Source organism: Prunus mume, linkage group LG2, assembly GCF_029339155.1.
Source record: "Prunus mume cultivar Tortuosa linkage group LG2, ASM2933915v1, whole genome shotgun sequence".
Classification (NCBI taxonomy): Eukaryota; Viridiplantae; Streptophyta; class Magnoliopsida; order Rosales; family Rosaceae; genus Prunus; species Prunus mume.
This window is the reverse complement of record NC_142699.1, coordinates 43,466,302-43,492,156: the sequence shown is the minus strand read 5'-3', so window position 1 is coordinate 43,492,156 and position 25,855 is coordinate 43,466,302. Positions and strand designations below refer to the sequence as shown.

Here is a 25,855-nt window from a genome sequence, read left to right as displayed (position 1 = left end):
TAAGACTCTTATTAATTGTTTATATGTTTGAATGCTTATATGATGGCGTATAGTTTTTTTTGCAAAAAATATATTTATATTTATGTACTTATATAAGAAAAGCATAGTAGTTACATACTTATATTTATGTAAGTCTATTATTTGCGCGAAATGTACCTAGGGAGATTCTTTTATAAAGCATTCTATATGATCTGCAAAATTATGTGCATATATTAATTAATTGCATTATACATGAGCTGACATGTTATATTTAAGCACTCTTTATAGTGAAAGCACCATTGGGGTTGGGTCCCCAAATCAATTTATCCTGCACATTAGTTCTAGGCAAAGGAACATATATGATTTTATCAATCAAATCATCATCTAACACTTGAGCCAGTTTAATTTTGTCCCAAGAATTATTTGTCATAAAGTCTACAACTTTCTGGTCAAGATTCAAAGAGCCTCTTTGGTGCTCAGGGATGAAGTCCAGGAGCGGGAAAGGTAAAACCCATTGGGAGGTCCATAAAGGAATAGAACCACCATTTCCCACAACCCACCTCAGACCCTTGCACAAAACATGTCTAGTGTCTAGAATAGACTTCCAAGCAACAGAATGATTTGCTTTTTTCTTTAGATTAAAAAAAATTTCATGTCTAAGATATTTTCGAGTTACCACCTTAACCCACAAATTTGATTGGTCGGTGATGCATTTCCACCCTAGCTTTGCAAGAGCAGTGAGATTAAAGAACTTTGCCATTTTCACACCTAAGCCACCTTGGTCCTTAGGCATACACACATCCTTCCAAGCCACAGGAGGAGTACCCTCCTTGCCCCAAAAGAAAGATCTGCAGCACCTGTTCATCTCTTTAATCACTTGTGGGGGACACTTAAAGCAAGATAAGACATGATTAGGCATACCAGAAACATTTGATTTAATTAGAGTCAACTTACCAGCTCTAGAAAGGGTGTTAGATTTCCACCCTGCAAACTTGGATCGAATTCTATCAATAAGCTCTCTCGCATTTTGGGGGTCCTTCCAAAAACTAATGTTGTGGATGCCTAAATACTTACCAATTGTAGACCTGTGTTGAATTTGTAAAATAGTGCTAATGTTGTTCTTAACACTTGAAAGAATTCTAGGGGAAAAATAAATTGTGGATTTATGGAAGTTTATGCGTTGGCCAGAGGCTTTGGAGAAAGCCTCAATTACAGAGAGAATTTTCCTAGCCGCCACAGGTGTAGCTTTGGAGAAAATTAGGCAATCATCTGCAAAGACTAAATTAGAAATTCTATAATCAAACGGGGAAGACAATAAGCCCACCTGGGTTCTAGTGCTAATCTAGTTTTTGCTATTTTGTTAATTAACATATGCTAAACAAGAAAAGAACAAGAGATTGAGTTGTGTGATATTAGGATCTCCAGCAAGGCCATGGGTATCATGAACAGCTCCATCAACGATATATTTGAGTTTTGAGAAGCTCGCTCAGGAATCTTCGACATTGGCAAGGTACAACAAGAAACCGATTATTACTTCCAAGGGAAATCCAATTTTTTCTTTCGTCCAAAAAAAAAAAAAATTTTCCAATTTTTTCATATTAAAACAATTAAAATTTAAAACAAAATCAGATAATATGTCCTATTTTTATGAAACATAACTACCTATATTATATTTTCTTAATTTTAAAAATAAAAAATAAAACCAATTGGCACATGCGTGAGCATTTGCCAATGGACTAGTTTAAATTGTTCAAAAGCAGTAAGCCACGTTTGTGTTTTATTTCCGGATTAATTTTTTAAAATTAATTAAAAATTATTTGGGGCGGATATTTGCGCTTGTAGTAAAGACCTTCTATGAATCTGCCATAGCGTGGCAAGACAACTAATAGAGGCCGATCTTTTGAGATTATCGCCCTAAGAGCAACTCGGGTAAGCCCGCGAGGTGGGAGAAAAAACCCGATTCGAGAGCCCAAGCCCGGGTTGGGAGTGGGACCCATGAATCGGTGGCCCTCGGGCGATTCAACCCGAGCTCAAGCTCGAGGGTGGTGATGTCATTGCTAACGCCGGTGGCGTCACCACTCATTTGATTTTTTTGTTGCCACGTGGCGTCGTCTGGACTCTCAATCGGATTTTTTCCTCCAATCCAACGGCAGCCAATTTTTTGCAATAAAATCTGAAAAAAATTTGGAAATTTTTAAAAATACCCAAAATTAATGAATTTTTTTCTATAAATACCAGCCAATTTTTTTAAAAAATTTATCTGAAATTTGAAATTGAAAATTTTATCCAATTATGATATATGAATAGTATTGACACGTAGATACCCCAAAATATTATCCAAAAATATTATCCAAATTAATTATTGAGGTAAAAAAATTTGTGAAAAAAACCAAAAAATGAATAGTAATTGGCATGGCAATGGGTGGAAACACAAAATACTATTTGCAAGGGCAACTACTATTCACGTGAATAGTGATAGCTCCCCTCTTGTCATAGCTAAGGGCAAATGGGTGGAGTTGCTCTAAGGGCATATATTGCAATTCGTAATTTCCAAGCGCAAATCTGTCTAGTCAAAGTTCAACGTTGAAGGTTGCCTAAAAAGGTTTGCTCATGACGCAGGACAGTGCAAGGGTATGCGTCTGTGACTCCTAATTTTTGGGGTTAGTAGATGGGCTCATAAATCGATATATCAAAAACTAATCTCTTTTAATTTCCTAATTATTGCATTACCAATTTCCTAATTATTGGACCAAAAAAGACCAAAAAATTTCAGAAATTAAAACACAGCTTGAATGCAGGTTTTCACATATGCACTCGAGCTTGGTCCATGAACGCTAGAGTCTACAGAAAACATGTCACAGGATGATCGAACATATGTTATTGTAATATTTGTGTGATACAAGGTTAACCATTTTTAAGATATTCAGATGAGTGAGAGAAACATATTTATAAATAAAAAAATAAAAAAAAAACTCCAGCATGATGAGCAAGAAAGACAAACACAGCGCTCAAAAGCAAACTTGTTAACAAGACAAATTTTTTTGACTTACGAGCACATGAACGCACTATAGAGTTTACAAAATCCGATTTTCTTGCGAAGACCTTCTCCGATATTTCAGTGTAGCGCATATTTGGCTGACTACGGATGGATTTTATGTCTGAAGAAGATAGAAACTATGAAATTAGCATGTTGGTAGACATAAAAATACATGCAACACACAGTAAAACAAAGTAGAACAATTAACCTCAGTGAAAGGGTGGTATGGATCAGGAAAGCAGCAGGCAAGGACAGCAACAGCTGCTTCTCGATATGCCAATCTCAGTTTTAGCTCCTCTGGAATTTCAGTACTATCTTCCTGACCTGTTTCAAACGTGCCCTTTTGCCGCAAATTGATAAACAAATACATGAACATGTGAGGCAGCTTTCTGCACCACCCTTCATAGGACAATTGCAGAGACCAAAAACGCTGGTTGGAATTATAATCATGAAATCAACTAAAGATTCTTAAATTCAAAATGACACCAGTGAACTAATTCATCAAGAATCAACATGTATAAGTGCCTATTTGGAAGTCTGTTTAGCACCAAAAAATGAACGGCAATTACATCTGTTTGGGTAAAACCATCACACATTTTTGTATGATCCAATCTGCAACTGCAACTTGAAAACGTGGCACCCATAAAACTTTTGCAAGAATGTGAAGCTAAATGATGATTATTTCTATAAATAAAAATGTAAAAGAGAGTGATGTTAAATTAAGAATTTACTGCAAAATGTTTTATTAGGTATATCGGTCGTGTGGGGCATATATATCAAATTCAGATATTATCCTTGAACCATTGATTCTTTTGAAAACCATAAAGATACAAATCCTTGCGCAAACAAAACAAACTTCCAAGCAGCAACATAACAAAACTGAGAATATGAATTAAGATAAACTGATGTCTTATCAAACCTACAAAGGACTGGCATATTATTCATCAAAGGAATGTTAAAATACATCATAACCAAAAGATAATATAAAGTCTCAAATCATGCCCCAAGAAACAAGATATGAGCAGATATAAAATATCTTCCTAGCAACCCCTCTCACACTAGAACACTCCATGCTCCAATCCTGCAATGAGAAACAAAGAGTAAGGATAAATCAACAGTGAGGATTCGTAACTCGAACAAATAGTCCATAAAATGATTACTTGATTACAAACTTTAAATATACTTACATATTTTGTTGAAGGCTACAATGTCACAGCTCTGGACATACTCATTAATTGGTTCAACAGTAAGTTGTTCCTCAATAAGAGTGTCAACAGAGACCAGGTCATCAACAATTGTTAGCATTATTTGCAACTTCTTTATTCCATACCCAACAGCTACAAGTTTGGCTGCAGAATCAACAAGATAATACAAAACCAAATTAGGAACATAAAGGTTGGTTTAGCATCAATCAAGAGGACTAAAAACTTCATAACATTGACTTCCACATTGCTAATGTATTAAGTGCATATCAATGGCCAAATTTTGTTGCTAACTACGGTTAGAAAATCTGGCCCTTAGCTTATAACTGCAATTAACTTAAGTGAAAGAACTTACATGCTCCCCAATGCAAGCCTTCAATGTGAACACTTCTTACTGCCTCCTCAAGCTTTTTCATGTCAGTTTCATCATCCCATGGCTTCACATCCAACAGGACTGATGACTTTCCAGCTGACAATGGAAAAATACAACAACAAACCTTTAGAACGAAAGAAATAACTGTGAAAGGAGAAAGGAGATGTATATATTAAAGGGCAGAAAACAAGATAGGAAACTAATATGAAAGGGCTGAAAACAAGATAGGAAACTAATATGAGAGGGCTGAAAACAAGATAGGAAACTAATATGAGAGTGCTGAAAACAAGATAGGAAACTAATATGAAGGGGATGAAAATCAGATAGGAAACTAACATTCTTTCTTTTTTGTAGATGCCTTGATGGAAGCTGCACGCTCTTCAGCAGCCTTCTTCTCTTCTTCAGTCTCTTCACCAAACAGATCCACATCATCATCATCGTCTTCAGCAGCTGAGGCCTGAAAACCGTATCACATTCCAACACATGAGCATAACAATTCTATGCAATTTCTTAGAGCGGATAAAGCAATAATAGCCCAACCCTAAGATTCCACATTATAAGCAAAAAAGTAAACAGACATCCAAATAAGAACTCAGTAAATGGGACAGAAAAGTGCTTGCCTTTGTATCAGCCGCAGGAGGTGTAGCAACTGCTTCCTCTGTGATGGGAGCAGATCCCTCAACAATGACACCAGAGCCTTGTCCAGAAACACCACTACAATAACAGACATAATCAAATAAGTCAAAGATTTAACCCAAATATATGAGCTTTGAAGAAATCCATCATAATCTAATAATAAAGATAAAAGAAACCCATCACAAGTTATAAGAACTTACGAAATCCTAAGAAGTGCAGTGATATGGTTGTACCACCGAGACACGTTCACAAATTCTGATGATGGAGGCTTTGAAAGAGCTGCATGGACAATGAGATCATCCTTTGAAGCTTCGTAGCCAGTGATGTAACTGCGGGCAAGCAAGTAGTCATCTAATTTCTTCAGGCCAACAGCCGAGTTTATGTCATGGAATGTGACTGCCATTGATAAGCCTTTTTGTGATTTTCCTACAACCCAGATACAAAAAATTTAGTCTTTCATCCATGGATGAGTTACAACTTACATACCCACTGACAAGTACCAAAATCAGCCAACTAATCTAATGCGTGTTACTTACAAAATAAGTGTTTTTGAAGATTTTATTCTGGAAAAATTTATCAACCATTGAAAATCTAAACTTTAACCAAACTGAAAATCTAAGAAAAACTAGAAAACTGTTTCAATTTCAAACACTAAAGAGATTGATGAATCATATAGTCTAAAAGACTCTGAATTTATCAAAAGTAAGGATATTGAGCAACGGATCTGAGCTTACCTTAAGCAGGAGGAGCTACTACACAGAGAGGAGGAGAGAGAGATGACCCGTTAGGTTGAGATTATTTCTCTAGGGTTTCTATAGGCAATTACAGGTCTCCGGATATAATGAGTCATCTAAATGGGCCGGGCCGGGCTGAGCCGACACAATCAGGTTACAGCCCAACATGTTTAAATCAGTAGAACATAACATGACATGAAAACGACGTCGTCCAAGTCTTCGGCTTGTTGTTAGTAAATCCTAGCTTGGCAATAGCACTTTCAGTGCCTTGGTGGAGCTCCAGCCATACCCAATTCGATCAGCGTTAGAAAGAAAGAGAAGAAGAAGAAGAGAAGAGAAGAAAGTGATGCCGAAGAGAACAACACACACGTATTCGAGCGAGGACGCAGCTCCAGATGGACCTGACTCTGATATCTTCGTCTACTACTGCAAGCACTGTGGATCTCACCTACTCATAACTGGTTCTCTCTCTCTCTCTCTCTCTTGATTGTAGTTGGGTTATTGTATTAATATGTTTCAAAAAATAAATTGGTATAATTGCTCATTTTAATTGGTATTGTATTTTTCATAATGGTTGTTGTTAAAAGAGAGTTTGTTGAATAATATTTTTGGGCAAGCAGTTTATATTATACTGAAGTGTGTGTTGTATAAGATACCCAGTTGCAGAAAATGCCCAAAAGGAAGACTGACAAAGCTTATGTGTTGGACAAGAGCAAACATCTTGCAAGGCTTAACATTGCTGAGGCTGGAAAAGTTGTGTTGAAAAGGTTCTTTTTCTTCTTCTAATGAAAGTATGATATCTTTAGTGTTATACAGTTTGTAAGAAGAAAACAATTGGGTTTTTACTGATGTGTGTTAACAGTGGCTGATCACCTGCCTTCAGTTTCTTGTACCTCAGTTTGTCTGACAGTTTCTGAGAAACTATTTTGTTTCTGCACCTTTTCATACGTATGTTCTTCCTTGAGATTGTCCTATCAGTGCATTATGTTCTTCAATCAAGACAGAGTTTAATGATTTTTTTCAAGTACAATTATTATGTGATAATATCATCGTAGTTCATATTTTGAAATCTTGATCGTTATTAATCCAGGGGTGAGGGGAAAATGGAGAAGCAATTTCGTATGAACTGTGTGGGTTGTGGACTCTTTGTTTTCTATCGCTCAGAAGAAGATTTGGAAGGTGCTTCTTTCATATATGTTGTTGATGGTGCTCTAAGCACGGTTGCTGCTGAAACCAACCCACAGGTATAAGATAGTTTATAAAGGCTTTGTGTCATCATCTGTTGACTTGATTGTGAAAAAAACTGTCTCGCATTCTCATATTTAGTTTGCATTCAGAAATTGGGTTCCTTCTTATAAATTAAGAGAAATAGGAGCTTATTTCTCATTGTATCCATCTGTTGGGTTGTAAACATTTTGGGAAACTATTAAGAAAGTTTGTCTCTACTTGAGCATGGCAGTTCAGACTACTGTCTACTACAGTGTGATCCAAATTTCTTAATTGGGTAGTCTGATATGTGATGTAGGATGCTCCTGTGCCACCCTGCATTTCAAACCTAGATGGGGGACTCGTTCAGGTGGCTATAGAAGTGGAAGACCGTGCACAACGGTCAGCAATCACAAGTAAAAGAAATTTTTAATGTATTTCTGTCATATTTTTAGCATGCAACTCGTTAGTTCAAATGGAAATCATAAGTCAATTTGTGCATATACTTCTTTTGATTTTTTTGGATTTCGTGTGTGCTGAGCACTAGTCCTTGCTGACTTTTAAGTTTGATATCTATGTGTATCTCTACGAGGGCTGTGTTCGCTTCGCCAAAAAAAAGTCTTTTTTTACCAGAAATTTAAATGAAAATTATTGGTTCCTTGACATAAATTTCATGTTCCCACTTTTTTCTCTTATGACAGGAGTGAATGCTGATGATGTTAGAGTTACTGTGGCTGCACCTGCAGCTCGGGGAGAAGCAAACAATGAACTCTTGGAGTTCATGGGCAAAGTATGATTCTGTTTCATCTTAGGCTGTTTAGCCTAAGAAGCCAATCTTTTCGAGCTTGTAAATCTAATACTTGCTTTTTACACAGGTGTTGGGTCTGAGACTAAGCCAGATGACTCTTCAGAGAGGGTGGAATAATAAATCGAAACTCCTTGTGGTGAGTTAAACAAGTTTTACTCTCTCTCTCTCTCTCTCTCATGGGTGTGGGTGTTGGTGGCAGCTTGGGTGTATCATATTCTGTTTCAAATGTGCCTTTGTTAAGGAGAACATTATCATTTTCGTTATAAAAAATTTCAGAGCATTGTATACAATAATTTTGCTGCCATGCATTATTCCCCGATTTACTGTATTGTTGCACAAACATTTCTACTTTGGCAACATAGATAAAAACAAGACATGATATTTCTTCCTTATCTAATTTATTCGACTGCTTATAAAAGAAGAGCAACTACAATTCATTTAGGGAATCTCACTTGGGCGGCATCCTGATAGAAGCTATGTATGCAATAGACCCCTGAATTGTGTATGAGTTATGATGCCAATTTAACTAAGAAACTGCTTAAGCTGATCTTGCTTGGCCTTCTTCATTATCATTTGGTGATTATTGCAGGTGGAGGATTTGTCTGCTAGGCAAGTATATGAGAAACTTCTGGAGGCTGTTCAACCTTGAGGTTGTACAATTTACATGTGAATTGTAATGAAAGATAAGATCCGTTCAACTTGTACGTTTACCCTGGTTGATTGCTACTGCAGTCTTTTCTGGTATATCAAAATCTTTTATTTTACAAGCTTGGTGGCTCTCTCTTGTTGACAAGGGCACTGGTGGGTGTAATCTTAGTGTTGTTTTAGAGCATGCCTGCATATACTGTTGTTTGTAAGCCTCATCAGCTCAGCACCCACATCAACCATCTCTTTCCTCGTAGCACTCTCCAACATTTTCCTCAAAAACTCTGCAACCTCTGCATGTCGTCGAATGGCACGTGACCTTTCTATTTTGCAAGAGGAACATCACTCACATGTATGTAACCCTTGGATAGTTGCATATTAAATTAATAAGAAAGCTGAATTTTCAGCTGAAATCCAATTTGGATGCAGAACCATTTTAGTCAAGCCTTCCAATGTTGGCGGAGAGTGGTGTCAATTTTATAACCCATTTTATAAGCCCGCCAACGCCGAACCATTTTTTTTTTTTTTTTTAATCAAGTAAATAATACATACTTAGTTATTAAAATAAACTAGTAATCTTTAATCAAGTAAATAATACATACTTAGTTATTAAAATAAACTAGTAATCTATTACATCAGAAATCAAATTAAAACCCAAGTGGTTCACTGCATAATCTCAAGTTCTAAAAATATAGCCTCTTTAAGTCAAACAATATAAGTAGAATATTTTCAGTTGTATTTCATTTTTCAAAATGAGGTATTTATAATACAAATGTATAATCCTAGTAGGGTTAAACTAGAAAACAAAATAAAATCCTAATTACACAATATCTGTACAAAGATAAAGACAGAGTTCTAATAGACTGAAAATAAATCTCCTAATTAAACTAGGATCTCACTGACATCGACAAGACTCGACCCAAATCCGCTTTGGAATCTGTGTCGAACCTTGTGCATGTCCAACACCTGGCCGGTGCCGGGCATACTTGACCAAATTATCCTTCTAACTAAAACTCAAAAATTCTTTTAATGTTTGACTTCTGTAGAAAAATCGGCAGAGTCTCCCTGTAAATCGGACATTTCCCAATAAATTTCCACATGTAAAATATACAGTTGATATTGAAAACCAAATCTCAATCGTTCAACATGCATCAAACAAATAACTCTGAATGGCCTTAGGCCTCTTTATATCAAATAGATCATTATATCATCTGAATATGGTCTTAACTCTTAGAATGACATGAATACTTTATCAAGTACCAATATGACATAACTGAACAAATTTTCAGCACTTAATCTTGTGGCTACACCTAGTAACTCTAAATTGCTTACGTACCCTTATTAATGGATCAAGCTACACATAATTCTTTCACATCTCCCTAAACCATAAGCTTCAACTCTAATTATTCCTAGAACAGTACATTATTCTCTGACAAAATCACAGAGCGTCCCAACAACGCACTAGAACAAGTACATTATCTTGACAAAATCACAGCAGCCACACGTTTCTGTGTCCTGGACAACCAAGCGCAGACGGCACATCTACTCGCGTCAATCACCCATCCACAACTTGTTTTCAAAATTCCCAATCTACCCTTGGACACTAGCCCGCGGATGCCCAAACTAGGGATGGCAAAAATCCCCCGGAGGCGGGTCCCCATTGGGTCCCCGACCCTAACGGGAGATTTCGGAGGCCAACGGGTATCGGGTAAGGATCCCGAACTTGAAAAATCCCCTACGGATATGGGGAGTGGATGGTATTGGCGTCCCTATCCCCGAACCCAACCCGAAAATATATATGTTTATATTTAAATAAATAAATATATAATTATAATATTTTTGTTTAACCTTAAGTTAACCTCCCTATCATAATTCTTCCTAATCTTCTTTGGAATTTCATATTGATATGATTTTGAATAGTTGAGTTGAACTTTATAATTAATTTGGAAGTGTTGAATAATAATTTAATATGAAACTTAATGTTAAAATGTATGATAAATATTTTTTATGCAAAAAAAAAAATCCGGGGATTCAGACCAGGTATGGGGAATAGTCCCCCGACGAGAACGGGAATGGGGATTTCCTGAAACCTATTAAACGGGGATGGGTTCGGAGACAGAGAAAGTATTGTCATACTCGGCCTCTATCCAACCTATTGTCATCCCTAGCCCAAACGAGCCCGAATGCGAGTACACAAAATATTAAGAACTCAGGCGCGTACTATAATCCCCAACATTGATGCTCTTTCCATTTTCTAATTGCCACGTTTGACCCACATGATACAGATAAGGCCAATTTCCAATAGGTTGCTAGACAACAAAAAACAGGTAGCCAAATGGCGCCAAAACCCAACAAATGGATTGAATTTGATGCTTCACAAGAAAACGGTTGTATTCTTATCCACAGAAAAATGTCACGATTCTTCAAGAAATATGTTAGATGCAATAAAACCAAAAAGCTTTAACAATTTATTTTATTTTTATTATAGCAACCTTCAATTATTTTGTTTCTTTTCTTCTTTTAGTTTTTCATATTCCAACTACCGTATATGTATGATCCAATGCAAGATTTGTCCATCTGTCTTTTCTGTTTCATTCATTAACAACCTTCAATTATTTTGTTTTTTTTTTTTTTGTTTTTGTTTTTTTCAGTTTTTCATATTCCAACTACTTTATGATCCGTAGATGATTTGACCATTTATCTATTCAGCTTGATTTGTGTTTTTATAAGCAATCTTTGCTTCAATCTCTTCTTTTATTTTATCACTTACCAATAACGATGGCAAAATTGAAGAATTTAACCTTAACACGTTATGACACTTTTGACTCAAGGCGATAATGCAATAATGACAAAACATTACTCGCACAAAAACAAAATATATCATTAAGAATCCTTAAGAGTCCTAAAATAAGAAAAGGAACACATGAAACCACTAGAACCATGACATATTTTAACATCTATACTACTCAAAATATAATCTTAACCACATTGTAAAATTTGAGTTGCATACACATAAAGCAATAAATGCGTACAAGTGTATACAAAAACCCTCTTATAATACATACTTTATTGCAAAAGGCCCACAAATGTAGTGGTTTGGAGCAATTGCTTCTTCAAGTAAGGTTATGAGTTTGAGTCCTAGCACCCGTTTAGAGTGTGAGTTTAGTATATTATTGCCCCTCTCAATAAAAAATGTCCTAAATTTCTTTTTTTGTTAAACCCTTATTTTATGGTCACCTAACCAATAATTCATAAATCTGATGCATGTAAAGAAATTTCCCGAACTCGTACTAAAATTCCTACTGAAAAAAAGCAAAAACTCATACTAAAATAAACAAATCCCACTAAAAGCTCGCATTTGATTGGTCCGTGACGCATAAGAAATTTCATGCAATGGAGGTAACACTGTTTTACTCTTTTCGATTAATAAGGTAATGACACGTGGTATTATTAGTCGGATAGCAAAACACTGTTATGTTGTTACAAGTAAGGTTTTTTGTTGATGCACGACAGCTCTGTAATAGAAAAAACTTTCTGTCGTCAAAATTTTCCGTTTCCAAATTTGGTATCTCAGTCTTTAAAATTTCTTACTTGGCGGACCAAAATTGGAACGCCAAGACATCACCACCTACATTTTCTCGGGAAATCTTTCCCCATTTTCTCGGGAAAATCTTGCGAACTTTGCATTTCAGAACTGGAGGATCAGATTTTCGAATCGTCTCGTAAACAAGGAAAAGCTTGATCTGAGTGAAAAATCATACCTCCATTGTTTAAAACGGAGCTCTTCTTGCCCCTATTTTAGCTTCCGCACTCGATTAAATTGTAGGGGTTTCGTGTAAAATCAGCATAGGAAAATCACAACCCAGTAATTTTTTCGGTTGGTAAGTTCAGAGGAAGTCGAAATTCTCGATTTTTTTACTTGAATTTCTCTTCTGTATTTTCGAAATTGTGTTTGGTTCTCTGGTCCTGAGGCTTGGTAGCTCAGAGGAAGAGAGAGGATGACGCTCGATTCGATGCCAGGGAGCTCAGGGTACTTGGATTTGCATCCAGAGAGGAAAATGTTCTATTTCAAGAATCCTTACATTCTCCGTTTGACTGTTGTTGCTGGGATTGGTGGGCTTCTCTTTGGCTACGACACAGGTACTAACTGCAGCCAATTCTTACTCTTATAGTTCTGATACAAACTCTCATAGATATATACATACGTGTCTCTCAACGTATATACTCGTATTTAAACTTACCCTGTACGTATATACTTGTATTTAAACTTACCCTGTACGTATAATTAGTAACAGGATAAAAATTTGGGTTTGATCACGGTGCCATAGTTATGGGTTCTGTTGCTGTTTTTTGTTTTAATTTTCTTTTTCTGTTGCTGTTGTTTGAGTACTAAGTTATTGAATAAGCTCAAGGATTAATCAAATTTCTGTTGTGTGGCATTTCTTCTTTTCTTTTAAGTTCAAATTTAACAAGCATTGTTTAAGAAGTAATCTTACTTTCCCTCCATTATGATTGGGCAATTTTGTCCTATCTTTTTTTCTGTGTGTGTTAAGAATTAACGACTGCACTAAAACTTATGCAAATGTAACTAAGATCATATCATTTGTGCTTGTTCATATTTGACTTGCATAAATCCTGCTAGGGGGCACCAATAAAAATGAGTTGGTTGGGTATGTAAGATTTTATCATTTGTGCTTGTTAATATTTGACTTCCATAATGCTTTGCAAGTCAAGCACCAAATTGAAATTTTACCTATATTTTATGGATGCAGAATGCAATTAACCCTGATTTTGAATCTGTGGACTCTCAAGGTTTATATTCTGTATTCTGCCTTTCCTTAGTAGGCCCTTTACCTTCTTTCTGAGAATATACTACGTATGAACTTGATATCAACATGGTTTAGCGGCCGCCCTACTTCTCTTTAGTTATACAGCTCTCACTTCTTTTTTCTTTTTCTTTTTCTCTGAAGATGTTTTCACATTGGTGATATTGATTGCAGGTGTGATATCGGGGGCACTTCTGTATATCAAAGATGATTTTGAGGCTGTGAAGGACAGTAGTTTCCTTCAGGTACAAGCATTTAATTGTTATGGTAAAGCTTTCTCTTGGAGTGGAGATATCACATGGTTCTGATTTTTGTCAAGAGTGAGAAGAGTACAGGGAAATAGGACCATTTCTTTTTCCCTAACATATGGTTGAGAGGGGATCAGAGTAGAGGAAGAGAATGAACTTTACCTGATTTTGTTTGTTAAATTCTTTATAGCTGCAAAAAGAAAAAAAACGTAAACATTCATGCCTTTTCTTCTTTGAATCACTCTGAGTATTTAAGTTGGCAGGAAACAATTGTAAGCATGGCCATTGTTGGTGCTATAATTGGGGCAGCTGCAGGGGGTTGGATTAATGATGCTTATGGACGTAAGAAGGCTACTCTTCTTGCTGATATTATATTTACTCTTGGGGCGATTGTCATGGCTGCTGCTCCAGATCCATATGTTCTTATATTGGGGCGACTTCTTGTCGGCCTCGGTGTGGGTGTGGCCTCTGTCACTGCTCCTGTTTACATCGCAGAGGCATCCCCATCAGAAATAAGGGGAGGACTAGTGAGCACGAATGTTCTTATGATAACTGGTGGCCAGTTTCTTTCCTACCTTGTTAATCTCTGTTTTACAGAGGTTAGAATTATCTTACTTAGCCATTTGTTTTCCTTTCATCATCTTCCAGTACTTATTGAATAACGTGTTTATACTTTCCTCAAAGAAACCTTATTTCCCTTGGAACCAATAGTTTGTTTTTGTTATTCTAGTATTATATTGGAATAGTCTTTCTGCGAAGTGTTTTTGGCTTTTAGTTACAACATTTTGGGGAGCTGTGGCTACCAATTGGCTGTGTTTAATAAGGTTATTTTGTTTCTTTTATTTTACCACTTCATGATTTATTCACCGGGATTGAGGTTTTGTAATGCTTATCAAATTGCGCAAATTCAGAAGAGAAACTTCTTCTTTTTTGTGTGCTTATCATAATTGTGGATGTTTCTTACATAAATTAGTCAACCTGCCCGATTCTGCAAGAGGTTAGACAACTAAGATGTTCTTTCCATTAAAAAAGAGGAAACAAATAGCTAATTAAAGAAATTGACCATTATGTGAATTTGAGCATATTATGTGAATGGTTGGGTGTTATATATGTTGGTCTCATTTTCACTTGGTCAAAGTAGGATCTTGGTTTTCATAGAATCTGAAATGGAAAATGAGATTTTTCCCCATTAAAATTACTGAATGACAGGACAGTGAAGATGTACTTGAAAGATTATCTGATAATTGATCATGAGATGTTGAGGGTATGAATCTCTGCCATTATTGTTTTGTATATATCTTTTATTTGCTCCAGTAGAAATTCAAACTGATTTTTTAAAACAATAAGCAAAAGTTATTGTACTTGTCTTTTATGCAAAAGTTATTGCAGGAGAAAGGTTCCACTTTTGCAGTTTTGAAGGGGCAGCATCAGGATAAGAGTTTGGGGCTGAGAAACATTACTGAAGGAATCTCTTCTGTTCTTTCCTGTCTAAGTTAGATAATGCATGGTGCTTTGATTGTTGAAAGCATGCTAGTACTTAGTGTAGTGTATCTGATCAAGGAAGAACAGCTTATTTTTCTTCACTTAAAGTTATTAGCAACAGTTTACGTTGTCATGTTAGAGTTAGAAGTTTTATTAATGTTATTATTCCACTTTACTGTGTCTGGAAATAAGAAAAAGATGGATTCTTCTTTTCATGCTTTTACTTTTCTTCTTCAAAAAAAAAAAAAAAAAAGAAGAATCCACTTTTGAAGAAAAGAAAATGAATCCTCGTTGGAGCTTTGAAGGTGAAGAAACAAGTCATTAAATACAGTTTTCAAGTATAAGGCTAGAAATTTGTTGGAGGACAATATCTAGTTCTTCACATGCTTTTTCTTTTGCTTAGTATTGTGTTGCATGTATAGTTTCAAGATATTAACCAGTACAAGTAACACAAATATGAGTAGTTCTGAAATATTGTACATTTTAAATGTTTGCTTGATAAACTGAATGACATTAATGTTTTATATGCAATCTACTTGGGAGTTTGATCACTGCCTTCTAAAGTGTTGATATCATATTTCATATGTTTACTTAGTGTTTTTGGCATTGGTGCATGGGTTAGTTTAATTTGTGTAACTTTCTGTGGCATCAAGGGCGGAACCAGAAATTTTTTAATGGGTGGGCTAGCTAAAGTTATTAGCTTAAAATCAAATGATAATTTTTTTTTTGTACTTACATTTTCTATAGTAAAATGCTTCTCTTTTGGAGACAAATTAATATAAAATTTTTAAAATTGATGTTGGGACAAACTTTGACACCAAATACAAATGTGGAAGACCTCTTACTATGCCTATTGGTGTTGAAATTGTATATATATTTATTTGTTTTTAGTTAAAATATTATAATATATGTATATTTAATTTATTTTTTATCCAAACCTTCCCTGGGCTACAGCCAAGGGCAGCCCTTGCCTTGGTTCCGCCCATGTGTGGCATGATAGATCTCACTTTCTCTTATTCCATATTAACACCGTTGTGCCAATGCAGGTCCCTGGGACATGGCGATGGATGCTTGGAGTATCAGGTGTTCCAGCTGTCATTCAGTTCTCTCTCATGCTCTGTCTACCAGAGTCTCCTCGATGGCTTTTTATGAAGGTAACTTATCACTCCATGGGTTGAGAAAGTATGGAGAGAATGCGATACATCAATCATAATCAAAACCAAATCATTTTATCACAAAACTAGAACAAACTAGGTAACCAATTTTAGTATTTATGATTACAGTATCACTTCTTTCTTGAACACTCGCTCTCAAGCTGGAGCATTGACGATCATGCCCAACTTGTTACATACCTCATGAATAACATTAAGAAATTAAAAATATAAAAGAGCTTAAAAGTATAAAAAAAGAAACACAAAAGTAAATTGGATTTGTGGTTGTGCCTTAAACTTTGAAATCTTTGGATGTTAATACTCTATTTGAAGAATAACTAGAAATGTTATTGCCTACTTTAAAAACTTCGGGTTATGTTCCTACAAACTTTATGACATCATAAGCCTGTATTCACAAAACGACATAGGTAGGCATCACATGCCTTGCCATTTCAACAACTTACACATAGTTACAAATTAGATGGAATTATGCGCCTTCAAGATATAAAGACATCACGTGTCTTCATAAAACCAGACCTGCGCATGCTCCCACACGCACATACTCAGTGTAATTTAAATTAAGACTGATGATGAAGAAAAGGTTGAGAAAAAACTGTGGATAGTAATATGAAAGTGTATATAATGTGAAAAAGTCAACTGGACAACTTGTTATGAAGCTGCCAGGCAGGAGGATGGAATTTGCATAACTATAAAGCTAAAGCAGTTTTTATGCTCTACTCTATCCTCTCCTCCAGCAGTTTCTTTCTTCATGCATAATCAATTTAAATTTTTTATCTTAATTTGCAGGATGATAAAGAAACAGCCATTGCTGTGATGTCCAAAATTTATAATTTGTCTCGCTTAGAGGACGAAATAGATTACCTCACTTCTCAAGCAGAGGAAGAACACCATAAGAAGAAGGATGTTAGCTACTGGAATGTTTTCAAAGTAAAAGAAATAAGACTTGCTTTTCTGGCTGGGGCCGGACTTCAGGTAGGGTGAGGTGTTTATTTGAAATACTCATGTTACCAAACTAGGATTTCATTCTTGTTTCTAGAATGCCATGGAACACTAATTTCACTATATGTTGCTACTTCAACTTGGTAGATTTCCATTACATTTAAAGATGTATGTGAACTAGTTCTTTTGTTTCAGTCTTGTTAGGGTTCTGTCGCAGGTTGCAACTAATTGTCGTTCATACTTCATAGTACTTCAGAAGAAGTGAGCATTTCCATGATTTCCACTAATTATTTATGTGCGAAGTTACCTTTGAAAATTATGACTCCTGCAGTTGCTTTTTTCTTTGCTCATGGCATTTCTAAAGGCTTAGGTTCATTCATTGTGTGATATAAAACTGCACAGGTTCCAATTGTAGTTCTAGTTCAAGAAGTTCAATTCTTTTCTTCTTTTTTTCTGAACTTTCTTTCCCTCTAGTCTCACTGAATCTTCTTTTTTGTATTATTGATGTAAAAAACTCAGGAATTCCATTCGCTTAATTTGCTTTAAAGTGCATGATCTCATGTGTTGACAATTTGTTCTTGTTCAGGCATTTCAGCAATTCACTGGTATCAATACAGTCATGTACTATAGCCCAACAATTGTGCAGATGGCTGGCTTTCAGTCCAACCAGTTAGCTCTTTTACTGTCCCTTATAGTGGCTGCCATGAATGCTGCTGGGACAGTTCTTGGCATTTATCTCATTGACCATTTTGGCCGGAGGAAGCTGGCCCTCTCGAGCTTAAGTGGTGTTATTGTGTCACTTCTCATCCTCTCGGCTGCTTTTTTTGTTCAATCATCCGGTTCTACAAGTGTATTTTATGGGTGGCTTGCAGTTATAGGTTTAGCCCTGTACATTGGTTTCTTTGCACCGGGGATGGGACCTGTGCCATGGACCGTAAACTCAGAGATATATCCTGAAGCATATAGAGGGATATGTGGGGGAATGTCAGCTACTGTGAATTGGATATCGAATTTGATTGTGGCCCAGACATTCCTTTCAGTTGTAGAATCTGTTGGAACTGGTGCAACTTTCTTGATCATTGCGGTTGTGGCTGTTATTGCATTTGTCTTTGTGATTCTGTTCCTACCCGAGACAAAGGGCTTGACATTCGAGGAAGTGGAGAGGATTTGGAAGGAGAGGGCTTGGGGCAGCAGTGGTTCTAACACACAGAGCCTTCTTGAGCAGGGAGATGAGTCTTAGGTGTTACAATTTTGCATATTCTGATAGAACTGCTAGCTGTGCTTGCTATAGAATACGAACTTGCATCTTGTTTCAATATGTATATATATCCTCGCATATTCTCAGTACTTGCTTGAAGATCAGCTTTCGACTAGTAAGTCTGGTCCATTGTGCCCCATTGCCCCTTGAGAATTTCTGCATTGGCAGGATGTCATTTTGGGAAGTTTATTCTAAAAACTAGTCTGAGGAATTATCGACCATCGATGATGGACCGCCCAATTTCCAGGAACCCGAGGCGAATCTCAGAAACCCGACATCACCCGATGTCGAGCCCACTCAAGATGTAACCTCCTTTTCAAAAAGGAGTAGGGCTAAGACTTTCTGCAAATTTGCAGAATCTCCCTATAAATTGAACTTTCCCAAATTCCAACCTGCACAAAATCACAATTTATATATCCCAACCGGCAGCACGCACAAGATAACAACATGCAATTCGTCTAATTGGCCTTCGGCCTTCAAATACTTCAAAACAAACTACCAACACATTCCTTAAGCCAAATAATATAATCATTTACTTTCCCAACCATTTAGCATACGAGGCTCCAACCTCCTAACACAAACGCATCTCATTCTCACTAAAATAGTAGGACCAACTACCAGGTCCGTATCATACTCAATAAAACCACCTAAGTGGAGTCTAATCTGTGGCTGCACCTAGGCGTTATTTCAGTGCCACGTACCCTACTAAGGGATCAAGCCACACGTAGTTCTTTCGCATCAATCTTGGCTCCAATAACAAACAAACCATTACAACCATACAATTTCATACATTCTAGGATTTATCCATCACAACTCACCAAACACAAATCTCATATCTCCCCTCATACGTCGGACGACCCGCCACGTATGGGGTCATCAACACGCCTACTCCTACGACACGTGCGACCTCAACACAATATCACATATCTCCTCATACGGGACGCACCCGCCATGTATGGGTCCACAACACACCGGCTACTCCTACAACACGTGCGACCTCAACACAATATCACATATAACTCCCATACGACGGACGACCCGGCCTCGTATAGGGTCAACTCCGGCTACTCCTACGACACGTGTGACCTCAACTTTGGGCCTGGCTACATTCTCACCAGCCCGCACACAATCATATCTCCTCATATGTCCGGGACGCACCCAACTATGTATGGGGTCAACACGCCGGCTACTCCTACGACACGTCGACCTCAACATAATCACATATACTTGCCATACGTCGGGACTTACCCGCCACATATGAGATTTGTCAACAAGCCGGCTACTCCTACGACACGTGCGACCTCAACACAATCACATATACTTCTCATACGCCGACGCACCCGCCACGTATGAGATCTATCAACACGCCGGTTACTCCTACGACACGTGCGACTCACAAGCATATCTCACCGTCCGCTTTGGGCTGACTACATTCTCACCAGCCATCTAACTGTTCGCTTTGGGCTGCTACATTCTCACCAGCCCCAGTGTTTAAAAGCCTCAACACAATCACAATATGGGGGGTTACGTGGGGTAGTGCGTATAGCACTGTAAACTAACATTCAATCCCTTTTTATACTTTTATATCCCCACATAAAATATATATAATAATTTTCTAATACTGTAAACATCTCAACCAATAAAGCATCTGATAAACCTCCCCAATTTATCACCATAAATTGATATCCTAATCTCACATAACCAACATACAATCAAGGCCTGTCACTACGGCCATTTTAATCTTCCTAGGAAGGTAACACTACCTAGGAAGTCTCACGGTCAACCCAGATCAAACTACCCAAACTTGGTCAACCGGGCCCGTGGGGACCACGATCTCCAAATTTCAATCTGACAGTTTCTATGAGTGCTACATGGTTTAGGACACATGTCTTGCAAGTTTGGTCCAGATCGGACGGTCGGATCGCTCACGATCGCACAATCGGACGGTTACTAAAACCCTAACCCTAGGGTTGGCATTTTCGGAGTATCCGGGACTCCGTTTTTTGATCCATCGAATCCTACACGATCCGAAGGATGTCCAAATTAATCTATAATAAACTCAAGACCATCCAACAGTCCAAACCTAGCGAACCCCGATAATGCGCCATATGCGATATCCGTTCGGGACTCTAACGATATCCAAATTGAGATCAGCGAAATCCTACGCGCTCGTGAGAACCAGGAGATTATTTTAGAACCTTGAGCCGGTCCATTTTCCTAGCCCACGCCGGCAGAGCGTGGGTGCCTTGAGTAATTTTCGACGGCCGGGAAACTCCAAACCGTCGACCAAGCTTCCTATCCTAGATGTAAAACCCTATTTTGAGCTACTTTTGTTCTGCGACATACCCCGAAAAATGACCGAAAGTGGCCGAAATCGAAGCCAAAATCGCAAAACTTCCATTGCTTAACCGATCTCCAAAACGCGAAATCTCTCAAATCCAACACAACAGCAAGACCAGCTCGAGAGGTTCAAGATCCATACTTGGATCGTCGGAAATGGTGGCCGAACGACGACGAACGGCCGGCAAAATTAAGCGAGAACCGGCCCGAAAATCACCTTTTCCGGTACGGAGCGGCGTCGTCGGGAAGGGCGGTCGTGGACGCTGGTGGCGAGTCCTTTGGCATCGGGTCCCGTCTCGCATCCGTGGCCGGTGGCGAGTTGCAAGGGAGGAAGGGACGGCTGTCGCGGGAGAGAGAGAGAGCACGCGAGAGAGAGAGAGAGATATGAGGGCAATTCTGTTTTTATCAAAATTCCTTTTCCAAATATTTACGATCGTGCCACTGAGTTTCATTCGATCGTAACTCTCTCGTTATAATTCCGATTTGAGCCCACTACGTGTCTACGAACTCATCTCGCCGTGCTCTACGCAATAGTGCCGCCGAAATTCCCAAATTCCTTCCAGGTAAGAAAATGTCTAAAATGCCCCTATCCCACGGGTAAATTCTTAATTTCACTCAAATTAATTAAAACATGAGATAATTTTGGAGTCGGGGTGTTACAACTGATCCTAATAAACTAAGATTAACCATTAGCAGTAGACGCGGGTTAGGCCATTTGGCCAGAGAAGTGAGCCTGCCCTCTTGCACCCAAGTTTGAATCCTCCTTCCCGTAGGTTAGATTGATTTAGAGTAATTTAGACTATTTCTTGCATTGAAAAAAAAAATTAACTACTAGCAAGAGAGGACTAGAGTTAACAAACCTTAGTTGGACGTTTTCTTTGCCTCCCTAAGTAGAAGAACCAGATAATGTACAAGTTCTTGGCTATGGTATGTCTGACAATAACCATTTTGACTATAATCTCTAGGATCTATCTGAACCATGACCAACTTCATATGGTAACTATTTAGATTTGAAATTAGCTAAACAAGATAAAAACCAAATGAACAGAGTACGAGTGAGAAGAAAAGGGCAAAGATAAAAATAAAATAGAAACTTATATCAATCCCCATTTCTAGCCTCAGTATTATAAATAAACACTATAACATAGTTCTTGGCTATATGTGAAGCTCCCTAAATACGGAAGAAAATAAAACACAAGTATCTAGTAAGCTTTTCCATTATACTAACAAATGTTTCAAGGATAATAATAAATTCCAAAGGCCGATTATAACATGACATTTTATAAAAGAACCCTTCAAGTCCAATACTTTAGAAAATCTTCATGTTGTACATTCGAGTGACAAAATTGTAACATAAAAACCAATTAAAAATGACAAGTGACTAGTTGAGGTTTTTTTTAAATCCAAATAACTTGTGTTTCAAGCAAAATTTTAGAGGGCTTTAGCCGTACGACATCGAAGCCTCATCTTCTTCCTCACACCACAGGCTGCAAAGCAAGTTTTGATACAACTTGATACCATTGCGTTTGTTTATGTTGAAGCAAATTTCTTCTTACAAGTAATCTAACTGCAAGGGATTAAGTAATGGGAAGACATATTGATGGATAAACATAAAAAGAAGGTCGATACAGAGATTTGAAAAAGTACATTAGTCCAACTACTTTCTCGGGATCTTTGTGTGGGCTAATGTCATGAAGAAGAGGGCTCGCTTGTCTATCATCTAAGCCAGCCTTGTGTTTGTTTACCGCTAGTGTTTTTGTTTCTGATGCTCTCTCAACTCAACTTGTTGAGATGAGCCTACTATTGAGGATGCTATAATAATATGTTAATAATTCTGTGTGTTATGCTGTTGCTTATGGTTTGTATTGCCCTTGTCTTTTCACCTCATGTTTCTCAAAATAATTTGCATCCTTTGCTTGTTACCCACGGCAAAGCAATAATCAAGCTGTAGTAGATTAGTATACATTGCTTTTTTCTTTTCTTTTTAAATTTAAAGCTTGTAGCAAATGACCCACTAGTGTAGTGGTTTAGAGCAAATGTTCCCCCAATAAAGGTCTAGTATCCATGTAATGTCCCCTCTCAATTTTGACGAAAAAACAAACAGGATTGACATTAAATTTTTGAAGGAAAAACAAACATAATTGACGGAAAGTACATGTGGTGCAACTTGAGATCTAATTGGAGGATGGTTGTAGCTATTTTTGGAGATTCGGGACGAAAATATAACTCGGGGTATTGTTTAGGGACCATTACAACAATTAACGGAGATGGAGGACAAAAATGTAACTCGGGGTATAATTTAAGGACTATTGCAATAATTAAGAGAAAAAAAATTATTAAGTAAGCCAAGAATACCAATCTATTAGACACCAAAAGCAAACATGGGAAACATAATTTGCTTCACGTAACAATTCCAACGAACTTTTTATACAGTTTGTTCTTCAACACTTTATGCCGCCAACATAAGACATCGTCCATGAAATTGGTTGAAATTGAATTCAATTGGACCAGTCAATTTAGGTGAATTGGGTTGGTTTAGGGTTCAAACCAATTGAAAAAGTAAAAGTGGAGCAAGGAAAGGTCAATTTCAAGTTTTGCTGGTTTGTTCACCTGGATCAACCTTCAAAATCACCCCGCAAACTTCTTGCAGTTTGAACCAATGTTTGTCGCATGCCTACGCGTCCTTATGGTTTAAATCAATAAACCTCTCAACTAGGTGCAAGGCCGCCCAACAGTAGCAATATTATTATTTCAAGGAATCAAAATTTGTTTCCTTCCACTAAATGCCAGTGCAAGCGCTCACATTTGATTTCAATTTGTCTTGCACTCACCAGTTAATCACCTTGTTATATCCTATTTCAAATGCCCTTTAATCACAAGAATCATTCTCTAAACCTGTTATTATTGGGAAATTGTGAAAAGTATCCCAATTTTGGACATGTTAAAGACTTTTAACTCATTTTTTTACTTTTAGAATTTTAACCACTCAAAACTCCCAAAAGGGGGTCGACATTACTCGAAGGTTCTCTAGAGGGCTCGAACACTTCTCCAGAGAACCTCGAGTGACTAAATCTTTAGAAGTCATTGACGGGGAGGGCCAACTTATACCTTGGATGATTAAGATCGGCTGCTTCATTGCATTGCATGGTGTGGTTTTTGCATAGTCATCTAGTCAACAACAATTCCACGTCATGCTTCGACTATTCATATATTGCGGTGAAGAAGATATTTTCGGGGTTGAGATTTGATGTACCAAATTTTAGGTGACCATCCTTTGGAAGCTCTGCAAGGGGAAGATGGAGGCATACTTGTGCTTGTGGAGGCCCTTCAGGTGGCTGATTTTCATAGGGAGAGAGGTTGGAATGCATCGCTTCTAGGGGTGGGCATTGGAACCGCAAAACCGTAAAACCGAACCAAACCAATCCGGAAAAAACCGAAAAAAACCGTGTTGACCGAAAAAGTCAAAAACCGAGAAAAATCCAAACCGAATCGGTTCAGACCGGTTCGGTTCCGGTTTTCCACCCTTAGGAACCGGTCCAATCCGAACCGGTCCAATAAAATTAATATATATATTTTTTTATATTATATTTGAAATTATATAAATATTTTTATACTTGGCTAAGTTTGATTGGGTGTCTACGCTACTACCATAGACGCGCATCACAGAGGAAAAAAAAAAGACGTTGACTGACTTAAACGACCTAGGTTTTTTTTTGTCTTCGTTCCTCTCTTCTTCGACTTCATTTCTTCTTCGTTCGTTCCTTCATTCACAGACAGAACAGAGCTGCCCGAGCCTTCTTCCAAACCTTTATTTCTCTCGGTCTCAGCCATCACGTCAAGCTTCTCTGCCGTCGCTCTTCTTCCGATCGCCGCCGTTCGCGCTCTTCTCTCTCTCACCGTCGCGCGTCTCTCTCTCACTCATGCGGAGTTAGATAGATTCTGTCTTTTTTTTTCTGTTTCCCTTGATTCTCTGTCGACCAATTTGTGTCCTCCAAAGAGCAGACAATTCACGCAGACCAGCGACTTCAATTTTCTCAGCTTCCATCAGCAGCAATTCGTCTATCTCAGGTATTCTTCATCTCTCTCTCTCTCTCTCTCTCTCTCTCTCTCTCTCTCTCAGATATTTTGAATTTGAATGTTTGCAGCTGAAATTGGTTTTGATTATATCTGTATGTTTTGATTATATATGTATGTTATTATATCTGAAATTTGGATGTTTGCAGCTGAAATTTTGATGTTTTGCAATTGAAATTTGGATGTTTATATCTGAAATTTGGATGTTTGCAAGCTGAAATTGGTTTTGATTATATCTGTATGTTTTGATTATATCTGAAATTTGGATGTTTGCAACTGAAATTTTGATGTTTTGCAATTGAAATTTGGATGTTTATATCTGAAATTTGGATGTTTGCAGCTGAAATTGGTTTTGATTATATCTGTATGTTTTGATTATATCTGAAATTTGGATGTTTGCAGCTGAAATTTTGATGTTTTGCAATTGAAATTTGGATGTTTATATCTGAAATTTGGATGTTTGCAGCTGAAATTGGTTTTGATTATATCTGTATGTTTTGATTATATCTGAAATTTGGATGTTTGCAGCTGAAATTTTGATGTTTTGCAATTGAAATTTGGATGTTTGTATCTGAAATTTGGATGTTTGCAGCTGAAATTTTGATGTTTTGCAATTGAAATTTGGATGTTTATATCTGAAATTTGGATGTTTGCAGCTGAAATTGGTTTTGATTATATCTGTATGTTTTGATTATATCTGAAATTTGGATGTTTGCAGCTGAAATTTTGATGTTTTGCAATTGAAATTTGGATGTTTATATCTGAAATTTGGATGTTTGCAGCTGAAATTGGTTTTGATTATATCTGAAATTAGGTCATATTTTATCAACTGACAGAATTGAAAAAAATAAAAGGAAATTGTTTCAAGTTGAAAAGATTTAAGGTGGTGTGGATGA

At 37.3% G+C, this 25,855-nt stretch overlaps 3 protein-coding genes across 6 annotated transcripts; 2 read left to right on the top strand and 1 right to left on the bottom strand.

The window, feature by feature from the left end:
• Nucleotides 1–3,887: 3,887 nt before the first annotated feature.
• Nucleotides 3,888–6,096, bottom strand: LOC103322483 (elongation factor 1-delta 2-like). The gene is made up of 7 exons (XM_008224404.2): nucleotides 5,962–6,096; nucleotides 5,428–5,653; nucleotides 5,212–5,305; nucleotides 4,928–5,048; nucleotides 4,574–4,687; nucleotides 4,204–4,365; nucleotides 3,888–4,097 (listed from the first exon to the last, which is right to left on the bottom strand). Coding segments are annotated over exons 2-7 (696 nt in total). The 5' UTR covers nucleotides 5,631–5,653; nucleotides 5,962–6,096; the 3' UTR covers nucleotides 3,888–4,095.
• A 122-nt stretch (nucleotides 6,097–6,218) lies between these two features.
• Nucleotides 6,219–8,832, top strand: LOC103322482 (UPF0235 protein At5g63440-like). Of its 2 annotated transcripts, none has more exons than XM_008224403.2 (7): nucleotides 6,219–6,422; nucleotides 6,614–6,728; nucleotides 7,052–7,205; nucleotides 7,487–7,583; nucleotides 7,869–7,957; nucleotides 8,043–8,111; nucleotides 8,565–8,832. In XM_008224403.2, the coding sequence occupies exons 1-7, from the start codon at nucleotides 6,308–6,310 to the stop codon at nucleotides 8,622–8,624; spliced, it is 699 nt and encodes a 232-aa protein (XP_008222625.1). In that variant the 5' UTR covers nucleotides 6,219–6,307; the 3' UTR covers nucleotides 8,625–8,832. The 2 variants fall into 2 exon arrangements, with proteins under 2 accessions (XP_008222625.1, XP_016647308.1); XM_016791822.2 differs by having other exon boundaries at nucleotides 6,270–6,422; nucleotides 6,622–6,728.
• Nucleotides 8,833–12,131: 3,299 nt separating this feature from the next.
• Nucleotides 12,132–18,664, top strand: INT1 (inositol transporter 1). 3 transcript variants are annotated; one of them, XM_016792394.2, is made up of 7 exons: nucleotides 12,134–12,501; nucleotides 12,641–12,760; nucleotides 13,621–13,691; nucleotides 13,958–14,293; nucleotides 16,223–16,330; nucleotides 17,135–17,320; nucleotides 17,874–18,664. In XM_016792394.2, the coding sequence occupies exons 2-7, from the start codon at nucleotides 12,679–12,681 to the stop codon at nucleotides 18,525–18,527; spliced, it is 1,437 nt and encodes a 478-aa protein (XP_016647880.2). In that variant the 5' UTR covers nucleotides 12,134–12,501; nucleotides 12,641–12,678; the 3' UTR covers nucleotides 18,528–18,664. The 3 variants fall into 3 exon arrangements, with proteins under 3 accessions (XP_008222623.2, XP_016647880.2, XP_008222624.2); XM_008224401.3 differs by having other exon boundaries at nucleotides 12,132–12,760; XM_008224402.3 differs by lacking the exons at nucleotides 12,134–12,501; nucleotides 12,641–12,760 and having other exon boundaries at nucleotides 13,630–13,691; nucleotides 13,951–14,293.
• Nucleotides 18,665–25,855: the final 7,191 nt, after the last annotated feature.